The sequence below is a fragment of the Kogia breviceps genome, chromosome 5 (assembly GCF_026419965.1).
Source record: "Kogia breviceps isolate mKogBre1 chromosome 5, mKogBre1 haplotype 1, whole genome shotgun sequence".
NCBI classification, from domain to species: domain Eukaryota; kingdom Metazoa; phylum Chordata; class Mammalia; order Artiodactyla; family Physeteridae; genus Kogia; species Kogia breviceps.
In genome coordinates, this window is record NC_081314.1 from 5,680,525 (window position 1) to 5,702,811 (window position 22,287).

Genomic DNA, 22,287 nt, shown 5'->3' on the forward strand with positions numbered 1-22,287 from the left:
GCAAATAAGGGAGCAAAACAATTAAGAGGTGATGTTTGTGGCAAAATGTGAATAAGGTCTATAGTTTAGTTAATAGTATTATTATACATGGTCAATTCCTGGTGTTGATCACTGTACTATATCGTTGTGTACCATGTCCTTGGGGAAGCTGGGTACAGGATGCACAGGAACTCTGTACTCTTTTTACATCTTCTGTGTGAGTCTAGAATTATTTCACAATTTAAAATTTTTTAATTAAAACAAAGAGGTGTTGTTTTAAAATATGAAATATCTGAGCAGAGGGAAAAGGTGATTGAACCAGAAATATCTTCATGAGTAGAAGTAGTCAACCTTCATTGTAGCCTTTTAAACCCAAATAAAGCCTTTTAAACTATTTCCTGTGTCTTTTCTGCCCTTGCAGAGGCTTCTGGCAAACAGGCAAATGCAGTTATGAAAGTTATTAAAAATAGAGAGAGAGATGAAAACAAACAGTAAGGGAAATAATGAAAGAAAGGCATTTTTAAATGATTGATTTAAAACTACTTCAACCGTACAGAGGCGTATAAAGAATAACTTAAGATTTACCCGTGTACCCAACTCCCACATTTTGCATATTTCCATAGATCTTATTTTTTTTTGAATAAGTATTACAATTCATATTTAGACCCTTCCCCCCCACCACTGAAATCCATTTCTTTCCCGTCTTCCCTCCCTAGTGGTAGCCACTATTTGGAAATTGATGTGTATCCATCACACACATTGTCTTTTTTCTTTTTTCATCACACATATTTTTATATTTCTTATTGCCTGTTAATGTCTGTATCCAGAAACAATATTCAATATTGTTTTCGGTTTTGAAAAAATGTACGTAAATGGTGTCATTCTCTGTATGTAGAACGGTGTTCAAAATGTTCTTTTGAGATGAAAAGGGAATCAGTGTCAATTTAGTATGAATGGTCAGTTTGTTTTTGCTTACAATTTATTAATTTCATTGACATAGGGATATATGTTTCAAAATTAAAAGGAAGTGTAAAGGCCACCTCCCTTTGTTATCTGAAGATCGGGCAGGTTGACAGAACTACACTAGTTGAGGGTCTTCATGACTGTATTTTAATTTTGAAATTTCTTTCCGTCTTTTGCTCTGCAGGGGGCCGTATCATTCGAGGGAGCAGAGCACCGACAGCGGCCTGGGGCTAGGGTGCTACAGTGTCCCAACGACTCCGGAGGACTTCCTCAGCAACGTGGATGAGATGGACACAGGTAGGAGCCAAGCCTGTGAGGCCTTGCAGTGGGTTTGCACTTTTAAATCATCTCTTTAGTCTTCTCAATTCGTTTATTTTATCTTATTTTATTTTTTTGGCTACACCGCTCAGCATGCGGGATCTTAGTTCCCTAACCAGGGATGCAGCCTTTGCCCCCTGCATTGGAAGAGCGGAGTCTTAACCACTGGACCGCAAAGGAAGTTCCCTAGTCCTCTCAATTCTAAAATCCAACCAGAGACACTTACCCTCAACAACGACATAAACAGACAGCTGAAAAGCCACTGGAACCCAGGCACTATTAATAAACTCTAGCCCCTTCCCCATAGTTTATACAAATACAGTTTTATATATGGGCACAGGATTTTAATTTCTGCTTTTTTCCTCTCCCTCCCTCCCTCCCTCCCTCCCTTCCTTTCTTCCTTTTGCTTGCCCTTGCTTCATATAGCCCTTTCCTCACAATTGCATTAACATACCACTGTCTGCTTTGCCATTCTTCCACAATGGAATATTTATGCTTTTCTAGCTTTTGGTTGTAATGTACAGGCCACCAGCATGCAAATTTTTTCATGTCATTAACTGCATTGGGAAGTAATTGGCAGCGGGCATTTGGCAAGTTAAGCAACTCAGAGGATTCTAAAATGTCAGCTCCACATCCTAACATGGTAACAGTGTCCTCCCTCAGCAGTTAAATTTAACGGAGTTCCTGGCCTGCCCTGCCTTCAGGCTAGGCCTCAGCTGGCTTTCCAGTTACCTCCTTTTCACCGTTTCTCTAGGAACGATGCCTCCAAATTTGGTCTAGACTTAATTATCAAAGTCCTAAACTCCCAGAAGATATTCTGAAACCAAAATTAAATGACAGCTAACAACCAGGACCTACTGTATAGCACAGGGAACTATATTCAACATCTTGAAATGACCTATAATAGAAAAAAAATCTGAAAAAGAATATCTATATAAATATCTGTATCTATACCTATATCTACATCTATAGATGTACAGCTGAATCACTTTGCTGCACCACCTGAAACCCACACAACATTGTAAATCAACTGTACTTCAATTAAAAAAAACCCTGAAAATGGACTTAAACAAAATTAAATAATAGCCGATGTATCCCCTCTTTGGAGCTGTTCATGCAAGTTTCTCCTCCATCGTCATTGTTGAAAGAAAATCATTCTGTGATGAAATGATTGCTTTCCCCAGTGCCGTTGTCCAGAGCGCCCGTGTTTGTTACTCTCTCTGCTCCTCGATGACTGCACTTTGTGCTCCAGAACTAAACGATTGGTCAGACAAAAGTCAAACTCGGCCAGAAGGTTGGAGCAGCTGTTCCGGGCTCTCCGTGCAGCCCGTTATCTACTTGTTGAGAGAATTGCACAGACTGTCTTGTGAGGAGTCACACAGGAATAGTTTGAACTGTTTGTTTTGTTATTCTTCAGTTTATTACTTCAGCTTTCTCCCTCCCTTCCTGCTTCCCTCCCTCCCTCTCTTGATCCCTCTCTTTATTTTTCGGTGTGAGATTTATCTTGCCCTCTTCGGACCTGCCTGATGAAGTGGCTCCTTCCTATGTTTAATAATTGTTTGCTTTCATCTTTTAAACACTGGGAAGCCAGTAAAGATAAAAAGCAAAGTTAAATAAGAAATGACTCAGGAGATCTAAATCCAAGCTTGACATTTAAAAATAAAAGAAGATGGATTCTATTCTATGGCTTTTTAAAATGACATTGAGTGGAGAAGTAGGGAATGTTTTTGAAGCCAAAATGTAGAATTAAGTGGTGTCCTGAAAAGAACGTAGTCTTTGCAGTCAGGCAACCTGAGTTGGATCTTTGCTTCTCTACTTCTTAGTAATGACTTTGGGTAAGTGACATAACCTCCCAGGGGCCTCAGATTTTTCACCTATAAAGTAGGAGTAACGTGCTCACCTGGTAGAGTTGTGAGGGCTCATGAGGTCACAGAGCTTGGCTGACCGCATGCTAAATGGGAACAAGCCAGCTGAACACTCCCTTTGCAAAATACACATGGAGACAACAGCTGGACATGGTGTGAGGATAGAGTAGAGGGAATAACAGGAGCAAAGGCTGGAAGTCAACCACCTTCCAGAACATTCTGCAATAATCACACCGTTTTAAGAATTGCTTGTTTTTTTTTGTCTGTCCCACTTTTCACTCATTCATTCATTCATTTTTATTATCTATGCAGATATGCATCCTTTATATTTTAATTGAAGTATAGTTTCCATATAATATTATATAAGTTACAGGTGTACAATACAGTGATTCACAATTTTTAAAGGTTATACTCCATTTATAGTTATTGTAAAATATTGGCTGTATTCCCCATGTTGTACAATATGTCCCACTTTTTAAATGGATGAAACTGCAAAGACCCAAAAAATTACTACGAGGTTGCAGAGTTGCTCCAAAGAGAGAGATTTTAAGATTGTTAACCTTATTGAAGAACCTTAACTAGTCTCCTCATGCTTCCCATGCCCGAGGAGAAAGGATAAGAGGGATTCTTTAAAACAGAGAGATTTTATTTGGTTAAAAAATGAATCCTTGACTTATTAAAAAGTTAAAATGGGAAATCAGTAGAGATGAATAATTCTAACTGGAGATGAAGAAAAAAAGACATCCAGCACTTTAGATCAGCTGATTTTTCAGGGCAGATAATTTGTTTAAGCCTCATTTCCATTTGCTACACTCTAGTGGGTAGAAAAAAGTTATTTGGGATTTTATTTTCTAAACTAATGTTGTTTTTCAAGTCAGTAACACAACAGCATTGAGGTCATGTTGAACTCGATTTAACTTTTAAAGTACTGCCTTTTGCAGTGAAAATCCTATAAAATAGTCCTAAGAGTCATTGATGTTTTATGAGTTATAGAAAAGCCATCAAGTTTTACTATCACCAAAATGCAAGTTTGAGTATTTTTCCCCCATCACTCAGAAAAATGTAATTTTTCTCCTTGGAAAATGCATATGGTTAAAATGAGTTTTCTCCTGTTTTGCTCAGAATAGTGAAATTCCTAAGCAGGCTTTTCAGGAAGGCTACCGTACTTGTAGGACACAAAAGCTAATTTAGTAAGTGTCTTAAAAGTGATTCCATGGTGAAAGCTGGCCATAGTTTTCAATGCACCTCAGACCTTGAGGTGTACTTTATCCCTTCAGAAGATTGGTTGGGGCTCTTGGAATAAGCCAGTTGCTCTGATATCATTGTAATTAACTGTGATTGAGTTCCCAAGTTTTTCTTTCTCTCAGCACAATCAACAAGCAATGTGTTTCTGTATTTTCCTAAGTGTGTATGTATGAATGAAGCCCAGAGCCATGGATGTGTGGCAGATATTGTATGGCACCTAACTTCAGTTTGTGAAGGTGCTATAATCCCAATTTCAGACAGGTGAAGTGTGTCTAAGTTTACACAGCTAAAGAGTTCCGTCTCCTGGCACAGTTGTCCGTACGTTTTCTCCTATACTCTCATTCATGAAGAACATGTATTCCACATGTCATATCCCAGACACTTAACTTTCCTCTGGAACAGCATTCTCTCAACTAGGTTCTATAGACTCTAGTTCTATTAGGATATAAATTCTGCCAAAATTGCATTCGATGATGAAATGGCTTTAGGTCATAGTGGCTTAAGCAAAATATATCAGACTTCCTTATTACAAGACTTCTCAGAACCTTAATAAGCTCCCATGGGGCTTCCCTGGTGGCGCAGTGGTTGGGAGTCCGCCTGCCGATGCAGGAGATGCGGGTTCATGCCCCGGTCCGGGAGGATCCCACATACCGCGGAGCGGCTGGGCCCGTGAGCCATGGCCGCTGGGCCTGTGCGTCCGGAGCCTGTGCTCCGCGGCGGGAGAGGCCACAGCAGTGAGAGGCCCGCGTACTGCAAAAAAAAAAAAAAAAAAAAAAGCTCCCATGCATTGTGACTCATATGCATTGTGAGAAGGGTAGATATTTGTGGGCTGTACGTGTGTGTGGAGTGAGGGGGGTGAACTACAGCACCCACTCTGTAAAATACTTTGAAAATGATCTCTAGAGTCTTCAATGAAGATAGCTTTTTAATAACGTGGTTGAAAGAAACTCCTCACTACTCTCTTTGAACATAAAGAGGGATGATATGGGCAAATTTGAGCTTACAGTTAAATCGTTGGATTATAGCTCTGTGATAAGGTTTTTACGACAGGCAGGGCCTCTCTACTCAAACCAGCTCTTCACGCCATTGTCATGGGAAGTCATTGATTGTAAGTCAGATCCACAGCACCCTCATTTGCTCCTTTCCTGTTTCCCTGGACTTACCCATTCTGGACAATGTCTACCCAGAACAATGAAAGGTTCACCTGGCATCTCTGCATCTCTTAGGAGTGAGCATCACCGATTCAGTTTCAATAATGTGGTAGCTGAAATTTTGCACAGAGATGAAATATTTTAGACCTGCAGCAATAAAATCTTCTGGTGGAATGTAGGCACAGTGGAAATGAAGATGAGAGTTATGTTGACACTTGAATTTGTCCCTCTTTCAAGAGCTCTAAAAAAGAATTAAAATGGTTTCATTTCATTCTGTTATAGGAGAAAATGCAGGACAGGCACCCATGAACATCAACCCTCAGCAGACCCGTTTCCCTGATTTTCTTGACTGTCTTCCGGGAACAAATGTTGATCTAGGAACTTTGGAATCTGAAGATCTGATCCCTCTCTTCAATGATGTAGAATCTGCTCTGAACAAAAGCGAGCCTTTTCTAACCTGGCTGTAATCAGTACCATTGTAGCTTGGATGCAGCCTTGACCTGACATTTCCTGGGCCTCTTGGAAAAAGCGATGGAGCAAAGCAAGTCTGCAGGTATGCCGCTTACTGCCTCCGTGACGCGTGCTCCCTCCTTTCCTTGTGGCCAGTTTAATCATTGCCTGGAGTTGATTGACAGTAACGTAAGTTAAACATAAATAAACATTCTGTTTTCATTTTCTGCAAGCCTGCCTTCCTGTGATGGGTTATGCAGAATTGTTTCAGCAGAATTGATCATGCAGAATTGCTCTTCTGCTTTCCTTTCTGCTGCCCCATGACTAAGCTTTATGGGTGTTAGCTGAAATTTATACATCAATTGATTATAAACCATGAAAACCTGACCACAGGCAGTGACTTCTGACAGGCGGCTCGGTCCAGGAAATGTACACAAAATTCAACCTGATTTACAGTTTCAAAAACTGTATTGATGACATTAGTACCAAATGCTTTAAAAAATATTTAACTTGAGCTTTAAAAATCATTGTACAGATAGTAAAATTCTGCTGTTTGGAATACAATGTAGTCTGGGATCCATGCTGGTTCTGTTGGTTCTTATTACCCTGTATTCACAAAGGCACACACAGTCCTATTGTAGTTTATCCTTTAGCATTTTACTGCACAGCGTCTAGCCAGCTAGTCCTTGCAGCAGGAGAGTTACAGCAGCATTAGTCACAGCTCCTACACTAAGATCTTATGAAAGAGGCCAGTTTGGTACTAATTAGGAACATCTATTAAACAAAGGTTTTTAAAATTACAAGTTGGATTTTTTTTTTTAAACTGCAGCTTAGAACTCAATGTTCGTTTTATGAAGCACTATCATTTTGTAGCTGATAAGGGCAGTCAGATGTTTTTGATAAATCAGTGACAACTGTATTTTTGTCTTTTGAAACCGTTCTGAAAACATCAGTACCACATAGCTTTCAACCTGATGGCACGCACAGTAAGCTGTTGCTTTTAAAATTCCAAAGCCTTGTCGGTTTTGCTTCTTTCAAGATTTCAAGGGTTTAAAATAATCTTATCTATGAAACTGTTTGAAGGTGAAGCAGATCTCTGACTGACATGTAAAAAAATGACCCCTGAGGGTGTATGGTGGAGACATGTTTCTGAAGTCACTAATGTTGATTCCTAAGTGTATTATCCTAACCTTGTTTGCTACAGTTGGTATAAAACGGCATGAAATATGTACTCAATACCTCTTATGTAACCAAAACCGTTTCTTATTAGCTTTTAAGGACTGAGAGAGAGCATTGGGTTTGCCTGGCATGCACCCTGCCTGCATTGCCAATGAAGTCCTCAACTGTTGAATATTTTGAGCGGACATTATTTATAATCTATGAATTTAATATCTTTTTTTGAGAGACATTAATAATGCAGGTCTCTGAGAGGAACCTTTCCATTCCCAAGGGGCTTATTTGCTGGGGATCTGAGATCCTTTTCGATCTACCAAAAGATAGATGGGCAGAATACATCTTATCTTGTTGGAAAGAAAGCAAGTGTAAAGGTCAGAGATGAAGTAGTCAAGTTAGGGAATATAGTGGAAAGGCTGTTAGGTGTGAAATGGAAATAGGCAAGCTGTAGTACCCCAAAAGCAAGACGAGCAGGAGGTATGAGGTGCCCCCAAAGAGCAAAGCAGCAATTTTCTCCTACAGCCTTTGTACCAAAAGACTGTTGTAGAAGAAAAGAAGGCTTCGGTGCACTTTATGTGGGAGAAGGAGGGGCAGGGCTAGTGTTGCCCTGTCTACGCTGATGTTAAGTGTGTAGGCAGAAAAGACCATAAACCTACCATTGCTTCCAACACAATGAAGTGACTTTTTTCCCCTGAAGGACCCATGGTTTCTGTTCCTCTGATTCCTTCTTTCTCTCTCTCGAAGCGCTCTGAGAGAGATGGGGGTAGATGTTTCTTTTGCTACTAAATTGAAGGGAGCACTATTCTTTTCCTCTTGTGTTAGCAATAATTGCAAAAAGCATTGTACATTCTTTCTAAGAAAAAGCAAAAAAAAAAAAAAAAAAAAAGACTCAAAAACAAGGGACCTAGTAAAAACTGAGCAGTGTTACTGTATTTAAAAAAAAAATTTTTATAGACTCATTTTCAGGTTATTAAACATAAAAGAAACAGATGCCCCTCTCTTTTTAAAGCAGTTAAAACATCAATGATTTGTATTATCAATTTTTAGAAGTAATTTCCTAGTAAACTTGTGGCATTAGAAAATACTAGAAGAATTTTTTTAGTGAAATTAGTTGGAACATTTATTAATGAACGTAACAATTATTTTTCCAGAATTAAATATGGACCCTGACTACGTGTTTACTTATAAATGAAGCCAGATATAATTTTTGTTGTTATTTTTAAGGCCATAAAATATGGCCTTTGTTAAAGAACACTAAAGCTAGAAATCTAAAGTAAGAACAGCTTTTTAAAGGCTCTTTCCTATTATTGTAAGTGTTAAAACCCCTGCAGAATTCATGATAAGGTGCTATTTATACTATATTTCTTATTATAAAAGAACTGCCACAATATCTCATCTTTTTAGTCCTAAATCAATCAATAAATTTCATCCAATAATTTTGCCAGAGAAAAGGCAGATTAAAAATTGAAATTGAAAAATAATTTCAGAGATCTTTCAAGGTTTTTTTTTCCCCCTGATAAAACACATTTTCTTGAAGTAAATACATTGTCAAAACCTATTTGCAATTCTGGGAAATCTTAGTAATTGTTAGTGTTTCACCATAGAATTTAGGATGTGAAATGCTATTTCTTTTCACTGATTACACAATATACATGAAAACAGAGTAAAACATTTAGCTTGCTGGGGATGCTGCTGACTCCAGCTTGGGAGAAAAGCTCTCTGTAGAAGAAGGTGATGTGGAGTGAGTTTTGTTAATGACAAGTTGTGTTCTCATGACATACTTGGAAAGTAACTTCCGAAAGTGCAACTTTTATGAAAAATAAAAGCTGTTAAAAGGAAATTGTAGATTGATTTAATTGGGAAAATGGGTGATTGACAGAGACCGTTTCCCTAACACACTACATCATTTATGTGTTAGTATTTTAACTTTTTAAAAAATTATTTCTACATTTTGTAATATGACATATGTGTGTTTATTTTTAATTTAGATTGCTATACATACAGAAAGTATGCAGAAAAATCAGTCAAATCAAACCATTTTAACTGGAGTTTGGTACTGGTTTTTACTTCTCTGATTCTGTATAAGAAAAATAAATACAGTTGAATTTCCACTTGGAGCCTTTATCTCGTCATTATTTGTGTGTGTTCGTTTTACTGAGGGCTTTGGGTGGTACTGAAGAAAGGCTTATGTAACCCACCTGGCAGACAATGAAAGAAATAAAATTTTGTAGGCAAACATTTTTTTGGCTCAAATGCCTAGTCTTCAATATTCTAAATATCCACAGAATTCTGGTAACTCACTGAGACTTTATTTGAAGTAACTCACTGAGACTTTAAAAATTATATATATATAATTTTAATCTAAATCACACAGTCCTTCCAACACCCTCACAGATTTGACTGAGACATCAGAACTATAGGATTCTTAGGTGTTCCTCTGTTATTAACAATAAGCTGTGGCTTCTCGTCAAAACTAAAAACAGCTCATCATTTATTCTGAGTGTAGGCTTGTGACAGTGTATTTTCTCTGTCTGTTGAGTCCCTTGTTTCTTGCTGTGGTGATACCTTATGAGGTGAGGGCATTCTTAATAGCAGAGTGTTTTTAAGCAGAAGCATTGAGCTAAACAACAGAAAGAAGAGATCCTGGTGGACACAGTCCAGAGTCTAAGTCTCATTTTAAAAGATGTATTTCATCATCACTTTTTTTTTTTTTTTTTTTGCGGTGTGCGGGCCTCTCGCCGTCGTGGCCTCTCCCGTTGCGGAGCACAGGCTCCGGATGCGCAGGCGCAGCGGCCATGGCTCACGGGCCCAGCCGCTCCGCGGCACGTGGGATCCTCGCGGACCGGGGCACGAACCCGTGTCCCCTGCATTGGCAGGCGGACTCTCAACCACTGCGCCACCCGGAAAACCTGAATGCTTCATTTTTAAAAAATTTTTTATGTTTGCGGTACGCGGGCCTCTCACCGCCGCGGCCCCTCCCGTTGCGAAGCACAGGCTCCAGACACGCAGGCGCAGCGGCCATGGCTCACAGGCCCAGGCGCTCCGCGGCCTGTGGGATCCTCCCGGAACGGGGCTCAAACACGTGTGTCCTGCATCGGTAAGCAGATTCTCAACCACTGTACCAGCAGGGAAGCCCTGTCTTTACCCTTTTTTTTTTTTTTTTTTCCGGTACGCGGGCCTCTCACCGCCGCGGCCTCTCCCGTCGCGGAGCACAGGCTCCAGACGCGCAGGCTCAGCGGCCATGGCTCACGGGCCCAGCCGCTCCGACGCATGTGGGATCTTCCCAGACCGGGGCACGAACCCGTGTCCCCTGCATTGGCAGGTTGACTCTCAACCACTGCGCCACCAGGGAAGCCCCATCACTTTTTAAAAAAATTATTTTTGGCTGCGTTGAGTCTTCGTTGCTGCGCGCGTGCTTTCTCAAGTTGCGGCGATTGGGGGCTACTCTCCGTTGTGGTGCGCCGGCTTCTCATTGCAGTGGCTTCTCTTGTTGTGGAGCACGGGCTCTAGGCACGCAGGCTTCAGTCGTTGTGGCTCCTGGGTCTAGAGTGCAGGCTCAGTAGTTGTTGCTCTGTGGCATGTGGGGTCTTCCCAGACCAGAGATCGAACCCGTGGCCCCGTGGCATTGGCAGGCAGATTCTTTTTTTTTTGCTTTCAAAATATAATCTAATTAAATATTGAACAATACAATGTTAAAGAAGACAATTTATTATGGAAAGAGAATCACACAAAGCATTCATTTTGTATATGTCCTTAACACTTGATAGTATTTCTAGCCCAGAGTCATTGAGTTTCAAATATATGTCCTGCTTCCAATACATTTCAGTCAATTCTGAGTTTTTTTTTTTTTTAACCTCTTTATTGGAGTATAATTGCTTTACAATGGTGTTTTAGTTTCTGCTTTATAGGCAGGCAGATTCTTAACCACTGCACCACCAGGGAAGTCCCTCATCATCACTTTTAAGGTACCGGGGGCTCATTCTTGAAAGTGTTATAAATACCACCATGTACAAAGTAAAAAGTGAAAGTTCTCTATCTTTCAAATCTCACAGGAGATCAATGGATTTGTGTCGTGCACACAAAGACATGCTCTTTTCTTATAGCATTTTCGAGAGTTCAATACTTAGACAGGAAGATGAGAGACTGATATTTCAATATGACTCTAATCCCCATAAATAACACCATTTCAATAAGCATGTTCGTTTCTGCTCAACCAGAGGGCCTGATATTTCCACTATTAAGATTACGACTGTTTCCAGAAAAAGGGCCCCCTCAGATACCTTACCTGGGTAATGATGATGTGACTAATTAGGCTATAAATGGAGAAAATTATGGGATTAGCAGACATTAACGGTCACTAAACACCCGCACTCTAGGAGAATCCATTTATGGGATTATCACAGAGTAAAATAAGAGCTTCAGAGAATGAGAACAAGGGAGACATGAATGGGGAAAAGTGAGTCCGGCACATTCTGTGCAGCAGTGAAGGGCCTGGAGAAGGGCAGGTGTGGGCAGTCTCCTTTACAAATGTGCCCTGGGCTTCACTTCCTACAGCCAGTTAAGAAGGTCAGTACCATGTGACTATGAATTAACATCTTGGCCTTAGCCAAGTTTCTAGGGTTGTGCAACTTCAGTTTCTTTACATGTAAATTGGCTATTACAGTTTCAAAAAGGGGGTTACAGTGAGAGAGTGGTGAGGATCAAGAGAAGTGACTTATGTAGAATACTCAGTAATTCAAAAATGGTCAATAAGTGTTCATTTCCTTCTTTTTTGGGTGAACTTTTCCTTCTCTTCTTCCTAGGCCACATTTTTCTCAACGGCATTTAACCACCGTCTAAACAGTAAGATGTCACTGTCACCCCCCATTAGCCTGTCAGTGCCGTGAGAGCAGAGATTTTATTTTTTTTAGCATCTAGCACCTTGAACCATACCTGGTACACTGTTCAAAAATATTTTCAGAACATCTGTTGGATGAATGAATATGGTTACGAGAATTTGTCTTTCACACTGCAACCCTTCCTGTGGACGGCACCATCTTTGATTGACTTGTCTGCTTGCACTTCTATGTCTTGAATTAAAGAGGCTTCTGGAAAGTGTTCCTCAACGGGGAAATATTAGAAAAAATTGGATTCTTTGGAAAGATGGCCAAACCTGCCTGCTGAGAAATTATTTGCTGAGTGATCAGCTGGTCCGAGTTGCCATTAGAGGGCAGCAGATGGCTTTGTCATGTGTGGTGACAACGCCAGGAGAGGCTGGGGAAGGAGTGGGACATCACGGGAGCAGGAAATAGAAGGACATACCGAATACTGATATTTTTGTTAACCTTCTTTGCACTCGCCTATATATCCCTTGCCAGGAAGAGCTATAGCTTTTGAGTGAGAATAAAGTTATTTTTAAGTACATAGGGGGAAAAAAAAGGAAAAGATAAGGCATTCTCAGAGCAAGGTTTATAGTGGAGTCAATGGGTCACCTGCCTCAGATTATCCTAAGATGTCCGCGTAGAATGTGACTTTCCCTGACTTCCCGAATCTGAACGAGGCTGAGGGCTGGGAATCTGCATTTATTTAGCAAACTTCCAGGTGATTCTGGTGGACTCTCAAGTTTGAAGACCACCACACCTGATGAGTTGTCTCTAAACTTTTCTATCATGGAACCCCAAGGTATGTATGTTTGCCTGCTCATTTCTCTATTTGTAAATTATATACATAGATGTTGTCCTAATGTATCTTGTACATTATAAAACATTTCACAAAAATGGAAATTTTGAAAAGGTTGAAAAAACATATATGTTAAATTTTATATGTGAACTTCCCACGCCACATTTTGGATGAGAGGATGAGGATAATTCATGCCCATGAAATGTTGTTTCAATATCTGATCTTCAGGCTGATTGTGATGGCACAGTGTTCATTTTCTCAACATCAATGGGCATGAGGCAACATGATTATCCATAGAGGTTTTATTTCTGCTCCAAAGAGTCACTGGGAATCCTCTCTCTCTCTCCTTCTCCTTCTCCCCAGAATTCACATTTGGTTCTGGGGAAAGTTGTCATGTTCACCTTCTTCCCCAGCCTGATGCCCGGAGTGCAACTTATGGGTGGGAAACTGAGTGTGGATTGGTCGGTGAGTCGGCATCATAGAGCCCAGCAATGCCCAGGTACTTACACACACACACACACACACGTTGCAAAATCATCTGCTATGAAACTCTGCCTACAAAAAGCTTTAAATTTGTGATTAAACTCTAAATTTGGTTCTTCACTTTCTGAGGTCGAAGGTCTCTTTGAGAATCTAATGAAACCTATGAATTTTCTCTCCAGGATGGGGGGGTAAAAATTACTCCATCTGACTGCATACATCATTTCAGAGGGTGTGAAAATGTCTGGCGTTCTCAAAGTGGGGACTCTGGGCCAACAGCATCAGTGTTTTCTGGGAACTTACTAGGAATACTTCACCCTCAAAGCCTACTGAATCAGAAACTTTGCTGTGGGAATAAGCCCTCCAGGTATTTTTGGTGAATACTCAAGTTTGGAAACACTCCAGAGCAATGGTTCTCAAAACTGCCTCCTTATTAGAATCACCTGGTGAGTTTAAGGGAAAAAAGCACTGATGCCTGGGCTTCAATCTCCTTTTATTAAATCAGTATCTCTGGCGGTGAGGCCTGGACATTGGGATTTTTAAAAATTAATTTTTATTGGAGTATAGTTGATTTACAGTGCTGTGTTAGTTTCTGCTGTACAGCAAAATGAATCAGTTATACATATACCCACACTTTTTTAGATTCTTTTCCCATATAGGCCATTTCATAGTATTGAGTAGCATTCCCTGTGCTATACTGTAGGTCCTTATTAGTTATCTATTTTATATACAGTAGTGTGTACATGTCAATCCCAATCTCCCAATTCACCCCTCCTCCCCCCTTCTTCCTTTGGTAACCATAAATCTGTGTTCTACATCTGTGACTCTTATTTCTGTGTTGTAAATAAGTTCACTGTACCATTTTTTTAGATTCTACATATAAGTGACATCATATTTGTCTTTCTCTGATTTACTTCACTCAGTATGACAGTCTCTAGACCCATCCATGTTGCTGCAAATGGCGTTATTTTGTTCTTTTTATGGCTGCGTAATATTCCATTGTATATATGTACCATTTAGGTTGCTTCCGTGTCCTAGATATTGTAAATAGTGCTGCAACGAACATTGGGGTGCATGTGTCTTTTCAGATTATGCTTTTCTCTGGATATATGCCCAGGAGTGGGATGGGATTGCTGGATCATATGGTAGTTCTAGTTTTAGTTTTTTTAAGGAACCTCCATACTGTTCTCCATAGTGTCTGCACCAACTTACATTCCCACCAACAGTGTAGGAGGGTTCCCTTCTCTCCACACCGACTCCAGCATTTATTGTTTGCAGATTTTTTGGTGATGGCCTTTCTGACTGGTGTGAGGGAACACTGGGATTTTAAAAAGCTCTCCAAGGAGTTAAGCTCTGTGCACCCAGATTTTAATAAGCTAGGCTGTTCAGAGCAAACTCGTTCCTCCTACAGAGGAACTTTGAATGGCCTGACTCATCGCTCTCATTTACCGGCGAGGAAACTGAGGCCTGGAGCTTTCCCCAAGGCCGCACAGGTACTGACTGTCTCGGGCAGCATCCAGCTCTCCACGGTTCCCTGTTCCAGGAGGGGCCACACACTGAAACAGCGAACCGGTCACGTTCCTGGGGAAGCCTGGACAGGGAAGACGTGCGTGTTCAGCAGTAGCCGAGATCTCTGCATTTGCTGAAGCAGATCACTGACATCAACTCCCAGATGTTTTTATTCTTTAGCCCACTGTCTGCAGTGCCTGCTGTCCATCTGCACTGAACTCAGCTCCTGGCGCTCTCTTGAGAATGAGCTTAACCCGTGCCCGGCTGGTGGAAAGCAGCGGAGCTGCAGTGCGGCGGGCAGGGGGCGGTCTTGGTGTTGACACTGCGGGTGCCCTGCAGGAGAGCCTGGTGGGATCAGAGAGAGGCTCAGGCTGGGAGCCAGGTGTCCCGGGTTTAATGCCAGCTCTGCCGCCGCCTTGCTCTGTGACCTTGGGCCTCTTGCTCAACCTCTTCGTGCCTCAGTTTCCTCACTTCTCCCTTAAGGGTGAAAATATTAGCGTAATTAACCCCCAGGCGCAGGTTGTGGTTAAATGGGTTTGACGGAGGTCAAGACTGATGTCTGCCTCAGGGCGCATGCTCTGCAAGTGTCAGCTTCTCAGCGGGTGGCAGGCTTGGGGGCAGATTGCTTAGGAGCCTCCTTTCCTTTCCTTTCCTTTCCTTTCCTTTCCTTTCCTTTCCTTTCCTTTCCTTTCCTTTCCTTTCCTTTCCTTTTCTTTTCTCATTTCTTTTCTTCTCCCCTTTTTCCTTTTCTTTTTGCTTCTTTTCTTTTCTTTCTTCTTTTTTAACCCCGAGGGTTATAGAATTCGGCCTCGGCATTCCAGCTTATTCCACACAGAGAGAATAAAATCATTAAATAGAAATAATTGGGAAATAAAAATTATAGGAGTGAGCAACCAGGGGACTCTGTGTGTGGGTGTCTTTATATAGGCGCTTTGAAAGATTATATAAAAATAAGGATTTTGATGATCATGTTTTAATTGATAGTTTTCACTAATTCAGGTTAGCATGAATTAATGAACAGTATAAATTATGACATTTTTAAAAAATAACAAAATTTTGATATTTCAGTTTTACAATGGAACTTTAAGTTAGCATAAGAAAGCATCCCTTCCTAGGTGCTTTTAGAAGAATTAGGGAGGTAGGGCGCACAGGGCTGAGACTGTGGACTCTCACCCTCAAATAGTCTGACTCTCTGGGTTTATTTTATTCTTTCTTTATTTGTTGGCCGTGCCTCGAGGCATGCGGGATCTTAGTTCCCGAACCGGGGATCCAACTGTGCCCCCTGCAGTGGAAGCGCTGAGTCCTAACCACTGGACCGCCAGGGAGGTCCCTTTTATCTATTTATTTTTCACTTTTTTTTTCGACTCTCTGGGTTTAGATCCTGGACTTCCCACTTGCCTTTTATGAGGTCCTGGGGAATTTATTTTTTCTAAGCTTCACTTTAGTCTTATACAAAATGGGCTAATCGTAGTTTCTTTATCTTAGCGTTGTAACAAATAAAAACAAACGCAGGCTTAGAAAGGGGGAAACTTTATTCAAAAGGACTATTGCAACAGGAAAATCACCAATCTCAGGAACCTGCAGGCATCTCAAAAACAAATCAAAAAGGCTTTTCTTTTATGGGAGGGGTAAGCAGACCTTCGCAGCAATGGGAAGGCGGGTAAGCAGACCTTCGCAGCAATGGGAAGGCGGGTAAGCGGACCTTCGCAGCAATGGGAAGGCGGGTAAGCAAGGGGGCTTGATGGCCGGGAGTCTGACAGGAACGGTGTCTCGCTGTGCTCAGCCCATTCCCCGGATAAGCTGATAAAGGGACATTGAGTGCCTGCCCAGCTTAGGAGCAAGCAGAGTTCAGGGTCCTGTGAGGAGGGGAGGAGGATCACTAAAGCTTGGTCAAGACAAAGAAGCAGGGAAGATATGGGCCGTTGTGGACACGTGGCTGGTTGGTTTGAGGATTAAGTGAAATTCTCCATGTATATCACTTACCAAGATTTCTGGGTATATACAATGAATGCCGAGTTACTATTTTTTTTTTATTACAAATGCTTTATTCTAAAATGCGTGAGAGTAGCTTTTTCTTTGTCTTGAGCGGAATAATTTATTCATGGCGCCACAACAAGGATAACAGTCTATTCAGGGAGCATTTACTATGTTCGAGGCCCAACGGTGGGAAGAGGTACAAACATTGATGAGACAGAGTTTCCCAGCACAAGGAGCTCTCAGTCCAGAGGGAAAGAAGGAAGTGTTATGTGATATAACTTGCAAAAGGGCAACCGTTCGGACATATACAGGATGTCATGGGAGAATATGGAGGGGTTGTCAATTAGCTGGGGGTACTGTGATGAAGGAAGAACAAGATGAGAAGCGAGCTGAGTCTTAAAGGAGAAGAAGGGCTTCCCTGGTGGCGCAGTGGTTGAGAATCCGCCTACCGATGCAGGGGACACGGGTTCGAGCCCTGGTCCGGGAAGATCCCACGTGCTGCGGAGCAACTAAGCCCGTGCGGCACAACTACTGAGCCTGCACTCTGGAGTCCATGAGCCACAACTACTGAGCCCGTGTACCTAGAGCCCGCGTGCCTAGAGCCCGTGCTCCGCAACAAGAGAAGCCACGGCAATGAGAAGCCCGCGCACCGCAATGAAGAGTAGCCCCCGTTCACCGCAACTAGAGAAAGCCTGTGCGCAGCAACAAAGACCCCACCCCCCAAAAAAAAATTTAAAAATAAAGGAGAAGAAGCAGTTACCCTAATGAATAAGAGGGAAAGAGTGTTCCCAGGCAGACCAGAACAGCACATGCAAAGCCGGGATTTCAAAGAGTGTATGGGGCGCCAATGACAACAGGTAGTTACTGGATCCCTGAGTTCCAGGCAGAGCAGGGGCAGAGGCCAGTGGGGGCTGGTGATGGAAGCCATCGAAAGGACAGGAGCACGCTAAGTTTTGTGTTCAGGACACATCTCGGCTCACTCCTGCATTTCTAGGTCTACCTAATACAGATGGTGACATTCCCTAAGACAAGGATCTCAGGACAAGCAAGGATTTCAGGACTGGGAGAGTTCAGCTTAGAAATGTTGCTTTGAGATGCCAGTGAGGAATTCAAAAACAGACATTTAGCAGGCAAGGCAGTGGTCTGGGCTGGAGATACAGACATGGGGGTCATGAACGTAGTCATGAAACCACAGCGGTGAAGATCCTCTGGGAGTGTATTTAGACCAAGGAAAGCAGTGCTCTGAAGTCAGAACATTTAAGGAACAGAGTACCTTCTTTCCAATGTATGTGTGTCACTTTGGTGACGGGCAGATATTTGTTTATGCACATATTTGGGCCTTCAACCAATTACTGAACACTTCCTGTGTGTAAACACTGATTGGTTTCCAGGATAAAGAACTGTGGCTCTGCTCCTCAAGCAGTACACATTCTAGACGAGTGATTCCCAACAATGGGTGACTGTGCCCCCCAGGGGGCATTTGGCAACATCTGGAGATAGTCTCGGTTCTCACAACTGAGAAGGAGAGGTTGCTACTAGTATCTAGTCGGTAGAAGCCAGGGCTGCTGCTAGACAGCCTGCAGTGCACTGGACAGCTCTTCTCACACCTGACAAAGGATTACCTTCCCCAGATGTCAGCTCTGAGGAGGCTGAGAAGCCCTGATCTACACTAAGAAACAGGACGTGTACACAGTCAAGAAAGTAAAAAAAAAAAAAAACCCATTCCTTTTCTCCAAGCTGAGTATGGTAGCTCTGTAACCTGTTGACGTGGCTGGGTCAAACTGCATTTGCCAAAGTTGTGCTTCCCGTTAGGGTACACCACAAGAGTGATTCCTGCCAGCTCCGGAGGGCACACAGGAAGCAGTAACACCCTGTAACTCCTGCACCCTGTCGTTGACGTAAAGCAGCAGCTGGATCTACAACTGCTCGCCTTCCCCAGGACCTTCAGCTTCTCTGACCCCGGGGTCCACCACACCCAGTGTGTGTTTAGCCCCATGGGAAAGGGTTCTACCTTCTGCAGGACACCCGGGTTTCAGTCCATCCTCCTGGCCTTCAGCTCGTGCTGTGGATTCCAGTTTGCTCATGCTCTCTCACCCTTTACCACCATCTTCCCTTGCTGATGGCCTGCCCTGTGGACTTCAAGCCCCAGCATCAGACACAGAGACAGCAGTCTATCAGCGACTGCTTAACTAGCTCCCACAATCAGTAAGGGAAAATCCTTGTAATTTTTTACACATGTGGATCTTTAATCTCTGACTGAACCATGACTGATGTCCTGGGCTGAGGTCAGTGTCAGTCTGTTAGTATTTCTAACACAGGACGAAGTAGTTTTGTAGAAAGGCAGATTTTTTTTTTTCCTCCCTGGGGCCAATCTCAGTGGTCCTCTCCCATGAATTGTTCTAAACCCCTGGGGCCAATCTCAGTGGTCCTCTCCCATGAATTGTTCTAAACCCCTGGGGCCAATCTCAGTGGTCCTCTCCCATGAATTGTTCTAAACCCTGGACCTATTCTTTTCGTTTTTCTCCTTCTCCTCCTCTTCCCTCTTCTGTATTTCTTTATTTGTCCTGTTTCCCCTTTTGGATGAATACACTCCATAGATTAGCACCCATAGTTATTCCATAGCTTGTTGGCTAAATAGGAATGGACTTCATGTACCCTTTCCATGCGATCATCCAAAGTCATCAGTCATATCCTGTTGCTACCTGGGTCTTTGTCGATTGAAGGATTATGGTGCCTGTCTTGAGATGTTGCATCTGACCGTTTGGTTTTTGTTGTTGTTGCTGTTGTCTCCATCTGGAGATCCTCCAGAGACCTTGTGTCTTCCTTAAGCTGCTCAGAGGAGAGCTGTCCTCAGTCCTTGGGCAGACTTCTCCTAGGGCTTGGACAGTGGGAGAAGTTGGGCGCTACTTACATGTAATTGTTCAGCACTTCATTATAACTTCTTGCAACTTCTACAACTGTATTTGTGACTGGAATGTTTGGGTAAAACCTGGAATTTCTTTGTCTCTCTTTTCCTCCATCACCCCTAAGAGCTCAGGCTCATCGGCCTGTTATGTGTATGTAGCTGGGTAACATTTTCAGAAAATAATTTAGGTTTTATTTTGCTCTTCCCAGTACCCCACGTGTCCTTTCTCCCCCATTCGAGTGCGTCTTTGTGCTCGTGGACCCGGTAGAATGCTGACACAGAAGGGAAAACTCCAAGAACAACCCAAGTTAAACCCTGGCCCAACGGCACTCAGAGTCAGAAAGCAAACGCGGTTATAGAGAATACAATTTTAACTTTTATACTCATGGATCACTCCAGCCCCTTGTTCAGTTTGTAACACAGACGCCCACTTCCTACTTTTTTTGGCTACTCATTTTTGAAATCTTCCTACAGTTTGTTTCGGGATGAGGGGTACTACTTCACTCATTCTGAGGGTATAGCAGAAAGAAAAATGGGCCCTGGGCACCTTCACTGACACAACAAATGTATCGATTGCCTATTATGTGCTAGGTCCCCTGTTAGGCACTGGGGATGTAGACTTGAATCCAGATACTGTCCTTGCCTGAAAGAATTTGTAGTCTGAAGTGTACTCCAGAAAGCAACACGAGGTTGGTAACTCCCATAAAAGAAGTCTCTGCAGGGAGGTGGCCAAGAAGGCAGAGTAGGAAGGCCCTGAGCTCACCTCCACCCACAGCACAGCAAAATTACAACTATTTACAGAGCAGCTATCTGTGAGGAGGACTTGAAGACTAGCCAAAAGATTTTCCACAACTAAAGACATAAAGAGGTATCACCACAAGACCAGTGGGAGCAGTGGAGACACGTTATAGTCAGAACCCACACCCCTGGGTTGGCAGTCCACAAAAAGGAAGAATATCACAGTTGTAGAGGTCCTCTTGAAGGAGTGAGGGGTCTAAGCCCCACATTGGGCTCCCCAGCCTAGGGATCCTAACTAGAAAGATGAACTCCCAGAATGTCTGGCTTTGAAAACCAGCAGGGCTTGTGTTTGGGAGAGCTGGGGAGTTATAGGAAGCAGAGACTCTACTCTTAAAGGGCACATGCAAAATCTCACATGCTCTGAGACCCAGTCCAGAGGTGGTAGTTTTAAAGGAGATTGACTCACACCCACTTGCTGATCTTGGAGAGCATCCTGGAGACTCAGGAGGCAACTGGGACCACCCCCACCGTCTGAGAATGGGGATGGTGGTCCTTTTGGGGAGCTCATTCTTTTTTTTAAAAAAAATTATTTATTTATTTGGCTGCACCAGGTCTTAGTTGTGGCACGCAGGATCTTCGTTGTGGCATGCGAGATCTAGTTCCCTGACTAGGGGGTCAAACCCAGGCCCCCTGCATTGGGAGCACAGAATCTTAACCGCTGGACCAGCAGGGAAGTTGGGGGGAGCTCACTCTGTTGGGATAACACTAGCATTGGCAAGTGCCATTTTCAAATCCTCCCTCCAGCCTATTAGCACCATGGACCTGGGAGAATTAATATTGTTAAAATGTCCCTACTACCCAAAGCAATGTACAGATGTAATGCAATCCCTATCAAAATACCCATGACATTTTTCACAGAACTAGAACAAATAATCCTAAAATTTGTATGGAACAACAAAAGACCCCAAATAGCCAAACAATCTTCAGGAAAAAAAAAACAAAGCTGGAGGCATCATGCTCTCTGACTTCAGACTATACTACAAAGCTACAGTAATCAAAACAATATGGTACCGTCACATAGATCAATGAAATAGAATAGAGAGCCCAGCAATAAACCCATGAACTTGTGGTCAATTAATCTATGACAGAGGAGCCAAGAATATACAATGGGGAAAAGATAGTCTCTTCAACAAGCGGTGCTGGGAAAACTGGACAGCTACATGTAAAAGAATGAAATTAGAACATTTTCTCACACCATATACAAAAATAAACTGAAAATGGATTAAAGACCTAAATGTAAGACTGGAAACCATAAAAATCCTAGAAGAAAACATAAGCAGAACACTTTTTGACATAAAGCATAGTAATATTTTTTTTGGACCTGTCTCCTAAGGCAAAGGAAACAAAAGCAATAATATTGTAATAACTTTGTGTGGGGACAGATGGTTGCTAGACTTATTGTCATGATCATTTCATAATGTATATAAATGTTGAATCACTATGTAGTACACCTGAACCTGACATAATATTGTATATGTCAACTACATTTCAATAAAAACTAAATTTTCTGGACCGTTGGATGACCAACCTTGAGAGGTGTGTGTATTTATAGGAGGATGTGAGGATGTACCAAGGGAGGGGCCCAATCATCTTTACCATTTGTTTCCTGTCTCTTCTTTTTAAGAGAAAAAAAGAAGATTAAGCTATGGTAAGCTATTTTCCCTAGCTTCATAACAATTAGATTTGAAACCTTTTGTGTGAAAACTTGTCAAAGACTTGTTTTAGTTCTTTATTTGTAAAATAATGAGACTAGAGTTGATGATGACTACAATCCCTTCATTTCTAAAGTTCTAAGTCAGTGAAAACTCCTGAATAA

At 42.2% G+C, this 22,287-nt stretch overlaps 1 protein-coding gene across 1 annotated transcript in view; it reads left to right on the forward strand.

The window, feature by feature from the left end:
- WWTR1 (WW domain containing transcription regulator 1) overlaps positions 1-9,261 on the forward strand; it is a 133,855-nt gene extending 124,594 nt beyond the window's left edge. The window contains exons 6-7 of the mRNA XM_059064201.2: positions 1,127-1,239; positions 5,804-9,261. Of these exons, the coding sequence (XP_058920184.1) occupies positions 1,127-1,239; positions 5,804-5,988 (298 nt within the window). The 3' untranslated portion in view covers positions 5,989-9,261. The remainder of the gene's footprint in view (positions 1-1,126; positions 1,240-5,803) is intronic.
- Positions 9,262-22,287: the final 13,026 nt, after the last annotated feature.